Source organism: Bos indicus x Bos taurus, chromosome 5 (genome assembly GCF_003369695.1).
Source record: "Bos indicus x Bos taurus breed Angus x Brahman F1 hybrid chromosome 5, Bos_hybrid_MaternalHap_v2.0, whole genome shotgun sequence".
Classification (NCBI taxonomy): domain Eukaryota; kingdom Metazoa; phylum Chordata; class Mammalia; order Artiodactyla; family Bovidae; genus Bos; species Bos indicus x Bos taurus.
This window is the reverse complement of record NC_040080.1, coordinates 118,681,234-118,695,556: the sequence shown is the minus strand read 5'-3', so window position 1 is coordinate 118,695,556 and position 14,323 is coordinate 118,681,234. Positions and strand designations below refer to the sequence as shown.

Genomic DNA, 14,323 nt, shown 5'->3' with positions numbered 1-14,323 from the left:
TTCTTTAACTTTCCAATTTTTCTTTTAATCAAGGGCTTTAAATTAGTCTCATGATTGAGAAACTGTAAGAGCATCAAGAGAAACATGGCTGAAATGGCAGTTTTAGATACAAAATACTGATCGGATTTAAGCCCATTTGCTAGCATTGGTTGGGTTAGAGTAACAGCAAAAGGAAAAAAAAAAGAGAAATTAAAAGAGTTAATTTTGTTGTGGTTATTTTTGTGTGGATTACCAGTGTCTGGTTGCTAAATCAGTTGGACCCCTTTTAGTTCTTATTTCACTTGGCTTATTCGTGGCAGTTTGGTGGTGGTGTCTACTCTGACCTTGCAGCTTCCTTCCCCTTAACTTTTCCAACATTCTTCTCCCTTGCTTTCCGCCCCCCTTTCCTCTTGACTGTTCTTTCACAAATCTTCTTTGACTATGTTCTTTTCAGTTTGATGTTTCTCTGGGTTTCCCATCATCCCTCTTTATCATAATGCTTTTGCGCATAATTTTTTAGTATTATCCTCTCCTGATAGTGATACCTACACTGAGACACACAGCAGTTACTTATCTGCTTTGACCTCTCAAGCACCTCCCATTTCTCACCTGGTTGCTAGATTTCCTCCTCATTGTTTAAGAACATCAGTATACACAAGTTTGTGAAACCTGAAAAAGGTGTAATTTTAAGTGAGTTGGTGGAGATATGCATAGATGGATACAGAAAGTTTAGGTTTTTAGAGGTAAGATTAGTTTTTCTTGTTTTTTTTTTTTTTTTTAAGGCTATGTGCAAGGAATGAGTGACTTACTTTCACCTCTGTTATATGTGATGGAAAATGAAGTGGATGCCTTTTGGTGCTTTGCCTCCTACATGGACCAAATGGTAAGAACAGAGATTCCTTCTGTTAATCAAACTAATTTTGAATATTTTAGTTATATAATAATCTTATATAAAATAGATGTTTATATTTAGCCAGTCATGGTAGAACTTAAAAAAAATTGCTCAGTTGTTTGTTTCTTTCAAGAGGCTTGGAAATGCTGGTAATGTTTTTAATATAAAAAGTAGGTAGTAAGTGCCTATAGAATAGGAATAATCAGGATTTAATATTGGTAAATGCTTATGATCTGCAGATGGGTAATGAATCATAGAATATTGATGAAGTAGATGATTCAGTTCTTGTGAGGTAGTTTCATTTCATCTGTTTCAGAGATAAAGCTTAGTCATGCCAAGTAATATCCTTACCTTTTGTGAACATTTTAGATTTTATCATTATAGTGACTGATTTTTCTCCAGATGTTTTTGAACTATTTGTAACATTGACACTTTCTTAGTTTTTTCATAAGCATGTGATTATTAGAGTTGAACTGTCTATATACATATTATTACAAAGAACATTTTATCTATTATCATTGATATATCTTAGAGACAGAGTTCTAGGACAGTAGTACACAGAGAGTATTAACAGGAAAATAAAATAGAACAGTCTTCTCAAGTAATCTTTAGAAAGTGGAAGGGGAAAAAAAGCAAAGGGGCTAAGAGCAGATAAAAGCGTATGAAATCCAAAGACCTGACTACATAGGTCTCTGTACTTGTTCAAAATAAAATTAATATTCTTAATGCTGGCCCTTGATGGTCGGATATTGAAATGGCTTGCTTGTAAGGGGATAAAGATTTCAAATCTGTAATCATATGCAATGATTTCTTGTAATATAGAGTCTGGGATACAGATGTGAAACTTTTTGATTGCTTCTGTTTTTTGATGACTTCTGTTCTTCCTTTCTTGCTTGCCTGTTTTTATTTCCCCTTCTAATTTGTCTCAGTTTTATCTGTTTTCTCAAGTCTCTCCTCCATGGTTCCAACTCATCGTTACTTCGCCTAGTTCTTTTCCATACTTAATAAGATTTGATAGTTTTCAAATATTTTCTTACTATTAAAGTAATAAATATTCAAATTATATAGTCCTTTATCATGAATTAATGTTTTTGGATTATTTAGAAAGATTATTAATTGCAGTAATCTGGTAATATCATAGTTTGTCTTCCTTACCTTTTTGATTGGTTGATTTTTACCTGCCTTCTTAGTTCCATATACTTAGTTCCATAAGCGTTCTAGAAACCTGAGGCATTTGTTAAAAAGGTCTGTACAACTGATAATAATTGTATAAAAACTGTTGTTTAAACAAGTTTTCCTTGTGTTTTTGTTGTTTATCCTCTTTTCACTAGAGCTAATATGATAGAAGTCATGTCTTTGTTTAACTCGTTTTGTGATACACTTCCAGAATTTTCCCAATGCTTGACACGAGGTGTTCAACAGAGTTTTGTAAAATAAATACATGAATATTTCCCCAGTGCTCAGTTTAGATCTCAGCTTATAGTAGGTTTTCTCAGAATTAGTACAAACGTATGGCATTTACTTTTTCTGTCGTTGTTCATTTGCTGAGTCGTGTCTGACTCTGTGACCCCATGGACTGTAGCACTCCAGATTCCTTTGGCTCCTGGAGTTTGCTCAAATTCATGTCCATTGAATCAGTGATGCTATCTAACCATCTCATTACAGAAGTAGTTTTCATAAAGAGCTGAAACTGGCATGTTCAAATATATTATCTTGTGTGCCAGATACGTATATACATGCATATGTGTGCGTGTACTTAGGCCTCAGATGTAAAGACCACTTTCTGAACATCTTTAATACACATTTCACAGTCTATTTGTCATTTTTGTGTATGGAGGTTCAAGTTCTTTGTTCTGTCTTTTTCACAGTAGATGTTGTCTGTTTGCCTTTTTCATTGACAACGGTCTGGGGATATTTCTAGTCTTTATTCTAAAAAGATTTCTTAATGTCTACTAACACCTTTTGTTTCATAACATGAAACATTTCATAATATGAAAGGGCAGTAAGTTACAATCAAAATAGTCTGCACAATTATTTCCACTGCATTGTTACTGTTTTCGTGTCCTTGAGTCTGTTCTGCTGTTTGATTCCTTCTTTTTGTTTTACAGCTTTATTTCATGTAAGTTTTTACTACTTTATGGAGGCTGAATCCAATGTCTGTAGATTCACTTTTGTTGGTATTTATTCACATCTAGTGTTGGTCTAGGCATAGACTTCTGTCTGTTACCACCGTATTATAGAAGCAACTGCAAAATGATCTAATGAACTTCCTTAGAACCAGCATTCATTTTGCCATATAGTTTTCACTTGCCCTTCCTTCTTACCCCTTTCCATATACACTACCCGTAACTGTATATGTGTACATATACATGTGTGTATAATGCACACATGTACATACATATGTAATGTACATACACATTTATTTATAGTTCGACTTGAAGCCCTTTGTGTATCCATTGTCGACCTCCTTTTCCTTTCTGCAGGAATAGCTGCTTTTCTGAAGTTGGCTTCTATCATTTTGGGAATACTACTTTTTGTAGCAGTGGCTGTGCCACGTTGTTACTTCCAATACAATGGAAGCTTTTGGCCATGTCGCAGCAAAAATTATACTGTTAATCAAAGAGTTAGTACTGCCTTTCCCTTTTATTTTTCTGTGGGAAATGTGAAGAAACTATATCCCAAAAACTTGTGTTCATCTATTAAAGCATTTCATTCACTAATTAAACTATTCAGATCACTAAAGAGAAGCCAGTTTATTGAGAATCAGTAGCCTTAAATTTTTTTTTAACCAACTAATCTGTTAGATACTTCTAATAAAGCACTATTATTGTCTCAAAGACTAAAAGAAATGTGAGAGGGAAAGGATGTTATTCTTAGGCTTTTCACAAAGATTAGGGCAGTAGTTCACCATAAAGGGGTTAGAACGTGCGGGTTAAAGGGATCATAATCATAAGAAACCTTTCATTTATTTTGGTGCCCTCCCCATCCCCAAACCTTGACTGAACTTTTGGTAGCAAATCTACTCACTTTCAGAGATTAAAACATTTAAACCACAGTAGTTCTCAAACTTTATGATCTCAGGACCTCTCCACACTCAAATATTATTGCAGATTCTAAGAGCTTTTGTTTATGTGGGTTATATCTGTTGAAGTTTGTTATGAAAAGTTCTAGGAAATTTATAAATATCTTGTTGTTTAGTTGCTAAGTTGTATCCAACTCTTGCAACCCCATGGACTATAGCCCACCAGGCTCATCTGTCCATGGGATTTTCCAGGCAAGAATAGTGGAGTGGGTTGCCATTTCCTTCACCAGAAGATCTTTCCAATCTAGGGATGGAACCTGTATCTCCTACATTGGCAGGTGGATTCTTTACCACTGAGCTACCTGGGAAGCCCAGATGTTTATTTATTTATTCATTTACAGATAACATTCATTTAAAGATAAGATTCATTTAAAGATAAACCTTCTGAAATTTTACATACATTTTTAAAAAATGAAAAATAACTTTTCTAAAACAGAATTTACTGAAAAGAGGGATTATCTTCCAGTTTTCATTTTCTTTTAATGTGTAGTATTTAGTTTAATAGGAGACAGCTGACTTTCACATCTGTTCCTGTATGCAGTCTCTTGCAATATATAGCCTTTTTATAGCCTTTACAATTACGGGAGAGTTTAAAGTGCAAAATGCATGGATTGTTTTAGTATTGCTGTTGTCTTGAAAATGGTTTTGACTTCATAGATCCCTTAATGTCATCAAATCATAAGAAATTATTAGTTAATTCTTTAACACTGGACACATATTAAGGCTAAAATTAATTTTATTTCCTATGTTAACTTGAAGAAATACTTAGCAGTAAAGTGATTTGATAAAAGTCTGTATCCCAAATGTATGTTCCTTTCACCCAGGTTTCTTATTTGATATAAGAATAGTATATCAGTCAGTCTACAGCTGCTGTTGTCTGCGTTATTCTTTATCTTAAAAAATTGAATAGTGGGAAAAAATAATCTTTTAGCATTTTAATTAGTTGTGATTTTATAATATAATCAATATGGTGTAAGTCCAACATTTGTCCTTATTTTAATGGCACAGTTATCAGTGGTTATGTATTGTAAAATATTTATTATTACTGAATATTTTTTTTTAAAGCATCAAAATTTCGAAGAGCAGATGCAAGGCATGAAGACCCAGCTTATTCAGCTAAGTACCTTACTTCGGTTGTTGGACAGTGGATTTTGCAGTTACTTAGGTGAGTTGAGTGAAACAAAGCTATACTCAGCAAATTGTGGGGTAATATGCAGAGAGAAAAAATGTAAAGACTGTATAACCCACCAATGTTGCCTGGGTTCCTCTGAGGAATAAAACTGGGACCAAACTGTCCCCCTTGTACAGTTCGGCCTTAAAACAGTTTAATCATACTATGAAATACGAGTCATCTCTCATTTGTGAGGACTGTCCCTGGGTTGGGAAGATCTTTTGGAGGAAGAAATGGCAATCCACTACAGTATTCTTACCTGAAAAATTCCATAGACAGGAGCCTGACGGGCTACGGTCCAGAGTTGAAAAGAGTTGGGCCTGACTGAGTGACTGAACACACATACACTCTCACCCCCATATCAAAATCCGAGGAGACTCAAGTCTCTTACATAAAATGGCATAGTATTTGCGTATAGCCTATGCACATCCTCCTGTATACTTTAGATCATCTCTAGATTATTTATCATACCTCACACAACATAATTGCTGTGTAAATAGTTGTAAATACAATGTAAATCCTTTTTAAATAGTTGCCAAGTACAGCAAATTCAAGCTTTGCATTTTGGAACTTCCTAGAATTTTGTTTTTCCCCCAAATATTTTCCATTCACGATTGGTTGAATCCACAGACAACAGACCTGAAGAGATATGGAGAGTTAGCTGTTATTTGGTGGTTTGCTTTTAAAGAAGTTAGGCTGCAATTCTGAATCGTTTCCTTGAATTAGTAGAAGACAATTAAATTTATAGGACTTTTAAGCCCAAGATGAACAGAAAAATTTGAGTTTGAAATAGGTACCCTATTCTGAGATAATTTAAAAGGAAGTAAGGTGTTTTTGTTTTTGTTTTTTTTTGTAGAGTCCCAGGACTCTGGATACCTTTATTTTTGCTTCAGATGGCTTTTAATCAGATTTAAAAGGGAATTTAGTTTTCTAGATATTCTTCGATTATGGGAGGTAAGTTCTTAAATTATTGTAAAAATGTAACACTTTTTATGGAAATAACCATTTTGTTTTTATAAACGGATTATAGTATCCTGGCTGAAATTTCTAAAGCAGTTCTGAAATTCTGATGTTTTTGGTCTCTCCTTAAAAACTATGTTGAACTGAATATGTGGTCTTGGGAGCTTTTTTCTGTAGATCATATCCTTGTGAGACTGGGGGCCAGGAGGTTTCCCAGAACCAGTTGTGTAGACCATTTGACCTTGGGATACTTTATGTGAGACTGTGCTGAATTTGGGTGTAGATTTAAATATAGTTAAGGAAGTTTTGGCAGGCCAGTCAGTTAAGATGGTACTTTATTTGTAGTCTGGAGTATTGGGAGGGAACTGACTTTTGTTCTGCTTTTTAAAGAAATTTAAGTTAAAGCAAAATACTAAGAATAATGTAACAAACATGCTACTATCTGCATTCAACGTATGTAATAATTTTGCCTTATTTACTTCTATCGATTTGGCCAAAAAGTTTGTTTGAATGAACTTTTTGGCCAATCCAGTAGTCTTTTCTCTTTCTTTCCAAGGCAAAAAATATTGAAAGATAGAGCTTAGATCTTTAATCACCACCCCAAGCCCCATTACCCTTTTCCTCACTCTAGAGAGTATTCATGATCATGTTTTTGGTTTGTATCTTTTTATTCCATTTTGTACCCAAGGCAACTCATGATGAAAAGCAAGAAAGTATTATTTTCTTCTCATATATCTGTTAATTGTTAACAGATTGTAGTGCTTTTGAAATAGACTATCGGCATAATGACCATCTACTGCCTTATCTTTATAAAAGTAAAGGTGACAGAAACTTTGCCAAGGAAAGAATGGGGGAAATACTCTGTTTGAATAATAAGTAAACTTAATATGCAGTGAGTATCATGAGGCTTTTACACCTGGAGGTTGATTCCTATACTTTTGGAGGCTATGCTCCCATTAGAGAAGGTGATCCACTAACTGAAGGATCCCTGCTTTGTGGAGGAGCACTTTGTTTGAAATTAGAAGGAAAACTTACATGTTCTTGATCTAGAATTGTACTTTAAAGTTTATCAATTTCATTAAATTAGTATCTCAGCTTCTTTTTAAAAGTTTTCAATAATTGTAATAACTCCTTAATCTGTGTTTACCAAATAAATTAGGACTTTTAATGAACTCTTTGAGGTTAATTGCATTATAATTAAACTTTCAAAAATGGATTTAGTCTGAAAATGATTCTACTTGGTTTATTTTTAGTAAAAGAAGTAAGAACATTTCTGGTACTTTAATAATATTGTTTACATGAGACTTTGATCTTTCTAAAAAAGATAGTAAGTACATTAACCAGAGGAAATGAAGACTTTAAGTTTTAGGACATTGATTAGGAAGAAATGATCAAATGTTGTACACATTTGGGTATAAATTTTGGGTGGTTGATTCAGTTTTTGTCACAATTAGAGGTATTCTGATTTATTATATAATATGTTGTTTTTATATTATATATATATATATTATATAATATGTTTTAGAATATAGAGCTACCTCTGGATGTTTTTGATTCCATGTAGTGTATAATTTTTATTCCTATGATGTAGCTTTTCCCTCCACCCCCAGAGACTGAAGATGATTTAAAAATGAAAAACTGAAGGTTCAGAAAAATATTGAAAATACCTCTAACCCTTACACCTTAGCCATTTATAGTATTGATTAGGCTCAGTGCTAACTGTAGTCACCTAAAGAGATGTGTTTGAAATTCATCATAATTCATTTATTGTTTGTGGGTAAAAAGGTAAGACTTTCATTCCCCACACCTCATTTCTTAAGTAGAAAAAGAATGAACTACTCCATCTAGGCAACTTCTGCTTTGCATAGAAGTCATTCAGAATTGAGCATCATATCTATGAAGAAAATATTTTAGAATTGATAGAGTTTACTAAATATGTGTTCTGTTTTCTATAGGTAATGTGGACTGAACTACCATGTAAAAATTTTCATCTTCTTCTCTGTTGTGCTATTCTGGAGTCAGAAAAACAACAAATAATGGAAAAACATTATGGCTTTAATGAAATACTTAAGGTAGTTTTTTAATTTAGATTTTAATATTTTGACTCTTTCCTCTTTTTGTTGGAAAACAAACATTTCCTTGGAGTGTTGTTGAATCTCTTGAGTGACTTAAAATTTTATCAGTAGTAATCAATACTAGGACCAGTTCTCTGAGAATGACAGTTCAGCAAGTTGAACATGTTGGCCAATTATTTTTTTTCCTTGGTAATTAGAGAAACAAAGTCAACAAATGCTCTTTTATGTTGTTTACTTTTCTAAACAAAGTAATACTTTTGCTTATAACTTTGAGATAGTAAACTTGGGACAGCTGCTGGATTTAATGTTCCATAAGCTTATTATTAATAGCTGTTCCTTAGCTTTAAAACTTGAAATGATCTAATGAGGGATATATTAAATTACCTGTTTACTTGTAGTCTGAGGGTATTTTGTTTTGAGGATTTTATCTGCAGTGTAATATAACTAGTATGACACCACCCTTATGGAAGAAAGCTATGAAGAACTAAGGAGCCTCTTGATGAAAGTAAAAGAGGAGAGTGAAAAAGTTGGCTAAAATTCAACATTCAGAAAACTAAGATCATGGCATCTGGTCCCATCACGTCATAGCAAATAGATGGGGAAGCTGGCTGACTTTATTTTTTGGGGCTTGAAAATCACTGCAGATGGTGACTGCAGCCATGAAATTAAAAGACGCTTGCTCCTTGGAAGAAAAGTTATGACCAACCTAGACAGCTTATTAAAAAGCAGAGACATTACTTTGCCAGTTAAGGTCCATCTAGTCAAAGCTATGATTTTTCCAGTAGTCATGTATGGATGTGAGAGTTGGACTATAAAGAAAGCTGAGCACCAAAGAATTGATGCTTTTGAACTGTGGTGTTGGAGAAGACTCTTGAGAGTCCCTTGGACTGCAAGGAGATCCAACCAGTCCATCCTAAAGGAGATCAGTCCTGGGTGTTCATTGGAAGGACTGATGTTGACGTTGAAAGTCCAATACTTTGGCCACCTGATGCGAAGTACTGACTCATTAGAAAAGACCCTGATGCTGGGAAAGATTGAAGGAGGGAGGAGAAGGGGATGACAGAGGATGAGATGGTTGGATGGCATCACCAACTCAATGGACATGAGTTTGAGTCAACTCTAGGAGTTGGTGATGGACAGGGAAGCTTGGCATGCTGTAGTTCATGGGGTTGCAGAGTCAGACATGACTGAGCAACTGAACTGAACTGACTGAATATAACTAGTAATAAATTGTGTAATAGAGTATAATAGTGTTTCAGTTTCAATTATTTTATTGATTTATTCTAGCATATCAATGAATTGTCCATGAAAATTGATGTGGAAGATGTATTATGCAAGGCAGAAGCAATTTCACTACAGATGGTAAAATGCAAGGTATACAGTATTTTAAGTAACGGAAAGATTTTTTTGTCTATGATTTTGGTGGATTGAGGTCATAAAATTTTTCTTTTTAAAAGAAGTTAAATTAGTAAGTTGATGGCAGACACAAAGTATTGGCTAACATTTGTTTACCATTATAGATTTACAGCACTTAATTGAAAACAATTGAATAATTATGCTAGGAGACAAACAGTAATAAGACGGAATGATAAAAGTAATGAAAACACTTTGGCAACAACAAGAGGCTGTAGAAGCATTGATATATTATCAAATTAGTGAACACAGAATAGGACCTCATATTAAATATATAATGTCTTCAAGTAAAGACAGATGCTAATCAGAAATAATTAAATGAATATTATTTGGTCAGTGTTATTACATTTATATCAGTCAAGCTCTTAATTATCTCTAAAAACAAGGCAAGTTTGAGGTGTTATGTCCTGAATTTAAACCAAAGTATTATACTTTTGGTGTATTTTGGTTTTCAGATTTTTAAGAGAATTCTTATTTAGTCTTTGTGTCATTTGTTCATGGTTCCAAATATTTATTTTGGCTCAGTTTTTTTCTTTACAATTGTACGTATTTATATACTTACGGCTGCACTGGGACTTCATTGCTGCCTGGGCTTTTCTGGTTGAGGACAGTGGCAGCTGCTCTTCCTTGCGGCTCGCAGGCTCCTCCCTGCAGGGGCTCCTCTGTTGGGGAGCTCAGGCTCTCGGACTTCTGTGGCTGCAGCACATGGGCTCGGTAATTGAGGCTCCCGGGCTCAGTACTTGAGGCGCACAGGCATAGTTGCTCCATGGCATCTGGATCAGGGATCGAATCCATGTCTTCTACATTGGCAGGTGGATTACCACTGAAGCAGCAGGGAAGCCCTATTTTAGTTCACTTATTTGATGGCTATTCTGTTAAAAACTTGTCAGTGCTACTTTTCAAGTTTAAGGAATGTTTGTGTATTGAGGGAAAAGAATGAAAGAGAATGAAATAAATGCAAAATGTTAGAAAACAGTATGTTTGTGGGAGTGGTGGGGTGGGGGTAGAGTGGGGAGTGGCTAATTAAGAATAGAAGATCAGAAAACCACTTACTAAAAAGAGTGATTTGGATTTCATTTCGAGTGGAGAAGGAAGGTCTGAGAAGGTGCATAACAATTGCACTGTTAGAACAAATGTTTGATGATATCTTAAAAAGTAAGTGTTAATTTGTGATTACTTTTCCTCAATGGTGAATGATGATTTTATATTTGGTTCTTCTTCTTCAGGAGTTGCCACAAGCAGTTTGTGAGATCCTGGGGCTTCAGGATAGTGAAGTTACAACACCGGATTCAGACAATGGGGAAGATGAAAATACTGGCATGACTATTTGTCCTGCATCTGCATTTCAGAGTAACTTGTTACCTGTCCTTACTGCCAGTGGAGGCAGAGATGACAACCCAACAGAGATATCCACGTCCCCAAATGTCAGCAGATTAACACCTGCATGATCATTCTTTGAAGAGACACTTTGTTACAACTCTTTTTCAAGTACTTGAAAGGTGGAAATTTGAAATCTTGGTATTGATCATGCTTTAAGGTTTATGGAAAGAATGTGTACTGATGTTCTTGCATTAAAGCTTTACAGAGATTTAAACTAATTATTTTTGTAGTTACTTCTACCAAATAGCCTTTCCTTTTCAATAACATTCCTTAGTATTTTTTATAGCTAAGTACATTGTATTTTCTTGCTGATGAACTGGAATTGGAAAAATAGTACAAGTGGATGAGTTGGAAATTATGCACTTTGAAAACATTCACTTTGTTTACTCCAAGTTTAGCAGGTTTGGATTTGATGAAATGCTGAGCCTTTCTATAGCTTTCTAAGCTGAGAAGTAGACTGTGGCCCAGTGATGAAATGAAAGAATTTATTTTTCTCTCTTGTTTACAAAAATACTTAGCTTAAATATTTACACTGGTTGAATGTGATTTAAATTGGACATTTTCATCAATGCAATTTAATGTGTAGATAAAGAGCTATTTCAACCATAATAAGTGGATTGGCAGTATATTTTTTACATTGAACTTTTCTTCACTTGTATATAAAGACTGTATAAGTACTTATTTATGAGTATAAGAAAGGATAGGCATATTTTCTTTAACTGAATAAACTTGACTATTGATTTATATAACCTGATTTCACAAAGTAAATACATAGCTTCAGTATGAGATCTTTTTCAAAGCTATTTTCTTAACCAAACATTTATTTCAGGAGACTACATTCAACCCCATACCTGGTGTAATTTTCAAGTTAATTGCTTATAGTCTCATTTTACTAATAATGTTTACTATCTTTCCTAATAATGCATTAACTGATTAATCAGGTCTTTAAATTTTTATGAAATACTCTTTACCAAAAGCTTACGTCAAAAATTTCACTATACTATAACGAGTCTCAAAATAATGCTCTTTTGTATATGAATGAAGCTGTTGTTTTTACCATGCAGTGTTGCATGATTTAAGTTATGTGTAATGAACATAACTGATTCCATTTTAATTGTAATTTGTTTACTTCTGTACATATCATTAAAATAAATCTGAAGTTGAAATGGTGTTTTCAGTTAAATTGCACTTGGAAATAATCTGCTGGTTCTTCATCAGAAAAAGAAAACCCTAAGATAGACCCTAGTGCATCTTGTATTTTTATATGATTGAAACAGTCATTTGAATGAGTTGTGGAAAGAAGTGAGAAACATGACTCTTTTATAAAGAAACTTTTTATTAGCATGAAATTGAGTATAGTATTGCCTTGGAGGATACAATTATCTGAATCAGTAAAGCAATTTCCTACAAGTGAAGTTAATAATGTAAAACAAAAGTTACGTAGTTCTAAAATGGTCCACTAGATAGATTCCCAGCACCCTGCCTCCGACCCCAGAGAACTAGGGAACCAAATGAACTTTTCTTACTTGAGCTTTAACTGACAATCATGACAGTAGAACCATTAGATTGTAGTTTTTAATATCATATGTGTGTTATCTTTCATCAGTTAATAATGAGTAAGTCTATTCAGAAAAAAAAGTAAACGGATCAAAGCTCAGTATCTCCAGCCTTTCATTTCCTGCTGTTCAGGAAATTGCTGAGAACATCTTGATGTCCTTGTTCTTCCTGGACAGGGACTTTTGGGGAGACTTTTTTTTTTCCCCCAACTATGTAATATAATGTCTACTTCAGAGTTTTAAAAAATCTTAAGACATTTAGTAAGTTTAACTTTTGTGAAGTTTTATTTTTAAAACTACTTGTTAAAAACATTTTTACTAAACATGTAATATTTCTCTTTGGACCATTTTTTATATGTAAATAATAATAATAATACAGTGCTAAGTAAAGTCTGACTTAATCCTACTCCTCAGAACCAGCTAGCAAATAACCATGTAAACTTGAACTGTTGATATTGCTAAGATAGATATAGTTCAGGTAAGAGTCTTAGTCTGACTTTTAAAAGAATTGTTTGTTTTAATTTTCACAAGGTGCTCTGTCCTTGCCAATAACACATAAAATATTGAAAGTGAAAGTGCAAGTTGCTCAGTCGTGTCCGACTCTTTGCAACCCCATGGATGGTCCATGGAATTCTCCAGACCATAATACTGGAGTGGGTAGCCTTTCACTTCAGGGGATTTTCTCAACCCAGGAATTGAACCCAGGTCTATCCGGATTGCACGCGGATTCTTCACCAGCTGAGCCACGAGGGAAGCCCAAGAATACTGGAGTGGGTAGCCTATCCCTTCTCCAGCAGATCTTCCCGACCCAGGAATCGAATCAGGGTCTCCTGCATTGCAGGTGGATTCTTTACCAGCTGAGCTATATTATGTGCTGTAAAAAGTGTTTTCAATTCTGATGGGAGTCTATGGGCAACCTTTTTGTATTGGAGATTTAGAGAATTGCCATTGTATTGCTTGGCTTAAATTTTGACTTACAGTTAGGTAGACATGTCCTTAAGGTTTTTTTTTTTTTTTTTTTTTTAAAGTAGTTCCTTGATTTTCTAAGGTGAATTTGCCCTAGTTCTGGTCATCATTTTTAGTAAAAAGTGATGACAGTCAATTTTGACTATTTTATGTAGGTTCCTCCTCTGTTCTTAACATTTTGAAGGGAAACTTTCAGTGTCATTTTATTTCTTAACATGAAACAGGGTTAAATTTGAGATGAATCTGAAAGTTGTTTTAATCAGTATCTAATGTCATTATCTGACAGTAAACGTCTGTGCTTACTGTACTGAGTTGGCCAAAACGTTCGTTAGGGTTTTCTGATAACATCTTAGGGAAAAACCTGAAAGGACTTTTTGGTCAACTCAATACTTTTAAGATGAATGCTGCTGCTAAGTAACTTCAGTCGTGTCCGACTCTGTGCAACCACATAGACGGCAGCCCACCAGGCTCCCCGTCCCTGGGATTCTCCAGGCAAGAACACTGGAGTGGGTTGCCATTTCCTTCTCCAATGCATGAAAGTGAAAAGTGAAAGTGAAGTCGCTCAGTCGTGTCCGACTCTGTGCGACCCTATGGACTGCAGCCCACCAGGCTCCTCCATCCATGGGATTTTCCAGGCAAAAGTACTGGAGTGAGGTGTCATTGCCTTCTCCGTTTAAGATGAATACTGCCATTTAAATGATAACAGTGTATTTGGCTGTCCTCCCTTTGGGTCCTTATAATATGGGAGTTTTTTAAGTTGTTGGATTTTTAAGTTGTTTAAGTTGAGGATTGCTCTGATAACAAACATTTTTATCTTTAGGTCTTATAAGTAGACTCCTATTTTTCAGG

At 34.5% G+C, this 14,323-nt stretch overlaps 1 protein-coding gene across 4 annotated transcripts in view; it reads left to right on the top strand.

Moving 5' to 3' along the window:
* TBC1D15 (TBC1 domain family member 15) overlaps positions 1 to 12,118 on the top strand; it is a 74,150-nt gene extending 62,032 nt beyond the window's left edge. For 2 of the 4 annotated variants that reach the window (XM_027543352.1, XM_027543354.1), the window contains 6 exons: positions 762 to 862; positions 5,019 to 5,118; positions 5,981 to 6,078; positions 8,040 to 8,156; positions 9,447 to 9,533; positions 10,799 to 12,118. In XM_027543352.1, coding sequence (XP_027399153.1) covers positions 762 to 862; positions 5,019 to 5,118; positions 5,981 to 6,078; positions 8,040 to 8,156; positions 9,447 to 9,533; positions 10,799 to 11,020 — 725 coding nt within the window. In that variant the 3' untranslated portion in view covers positions 11,021 to 12,118. The remainder of the gene's footprint in view (positions 1 to 761; positions 863 to 5,018; positions 5,119 to 5,980; positions 6,079 to 8,039; positions 8,157 to 9,446; positions 9,534 to 10,798) is intronic. The other 2 variants (XM_027543353.1, XM_027543355.1) reach the window with 1 other exon arrangement.
* The last annotated feature ends 2,205 nt before the right edge of the window (positions 12,119 to 14,323 follow it).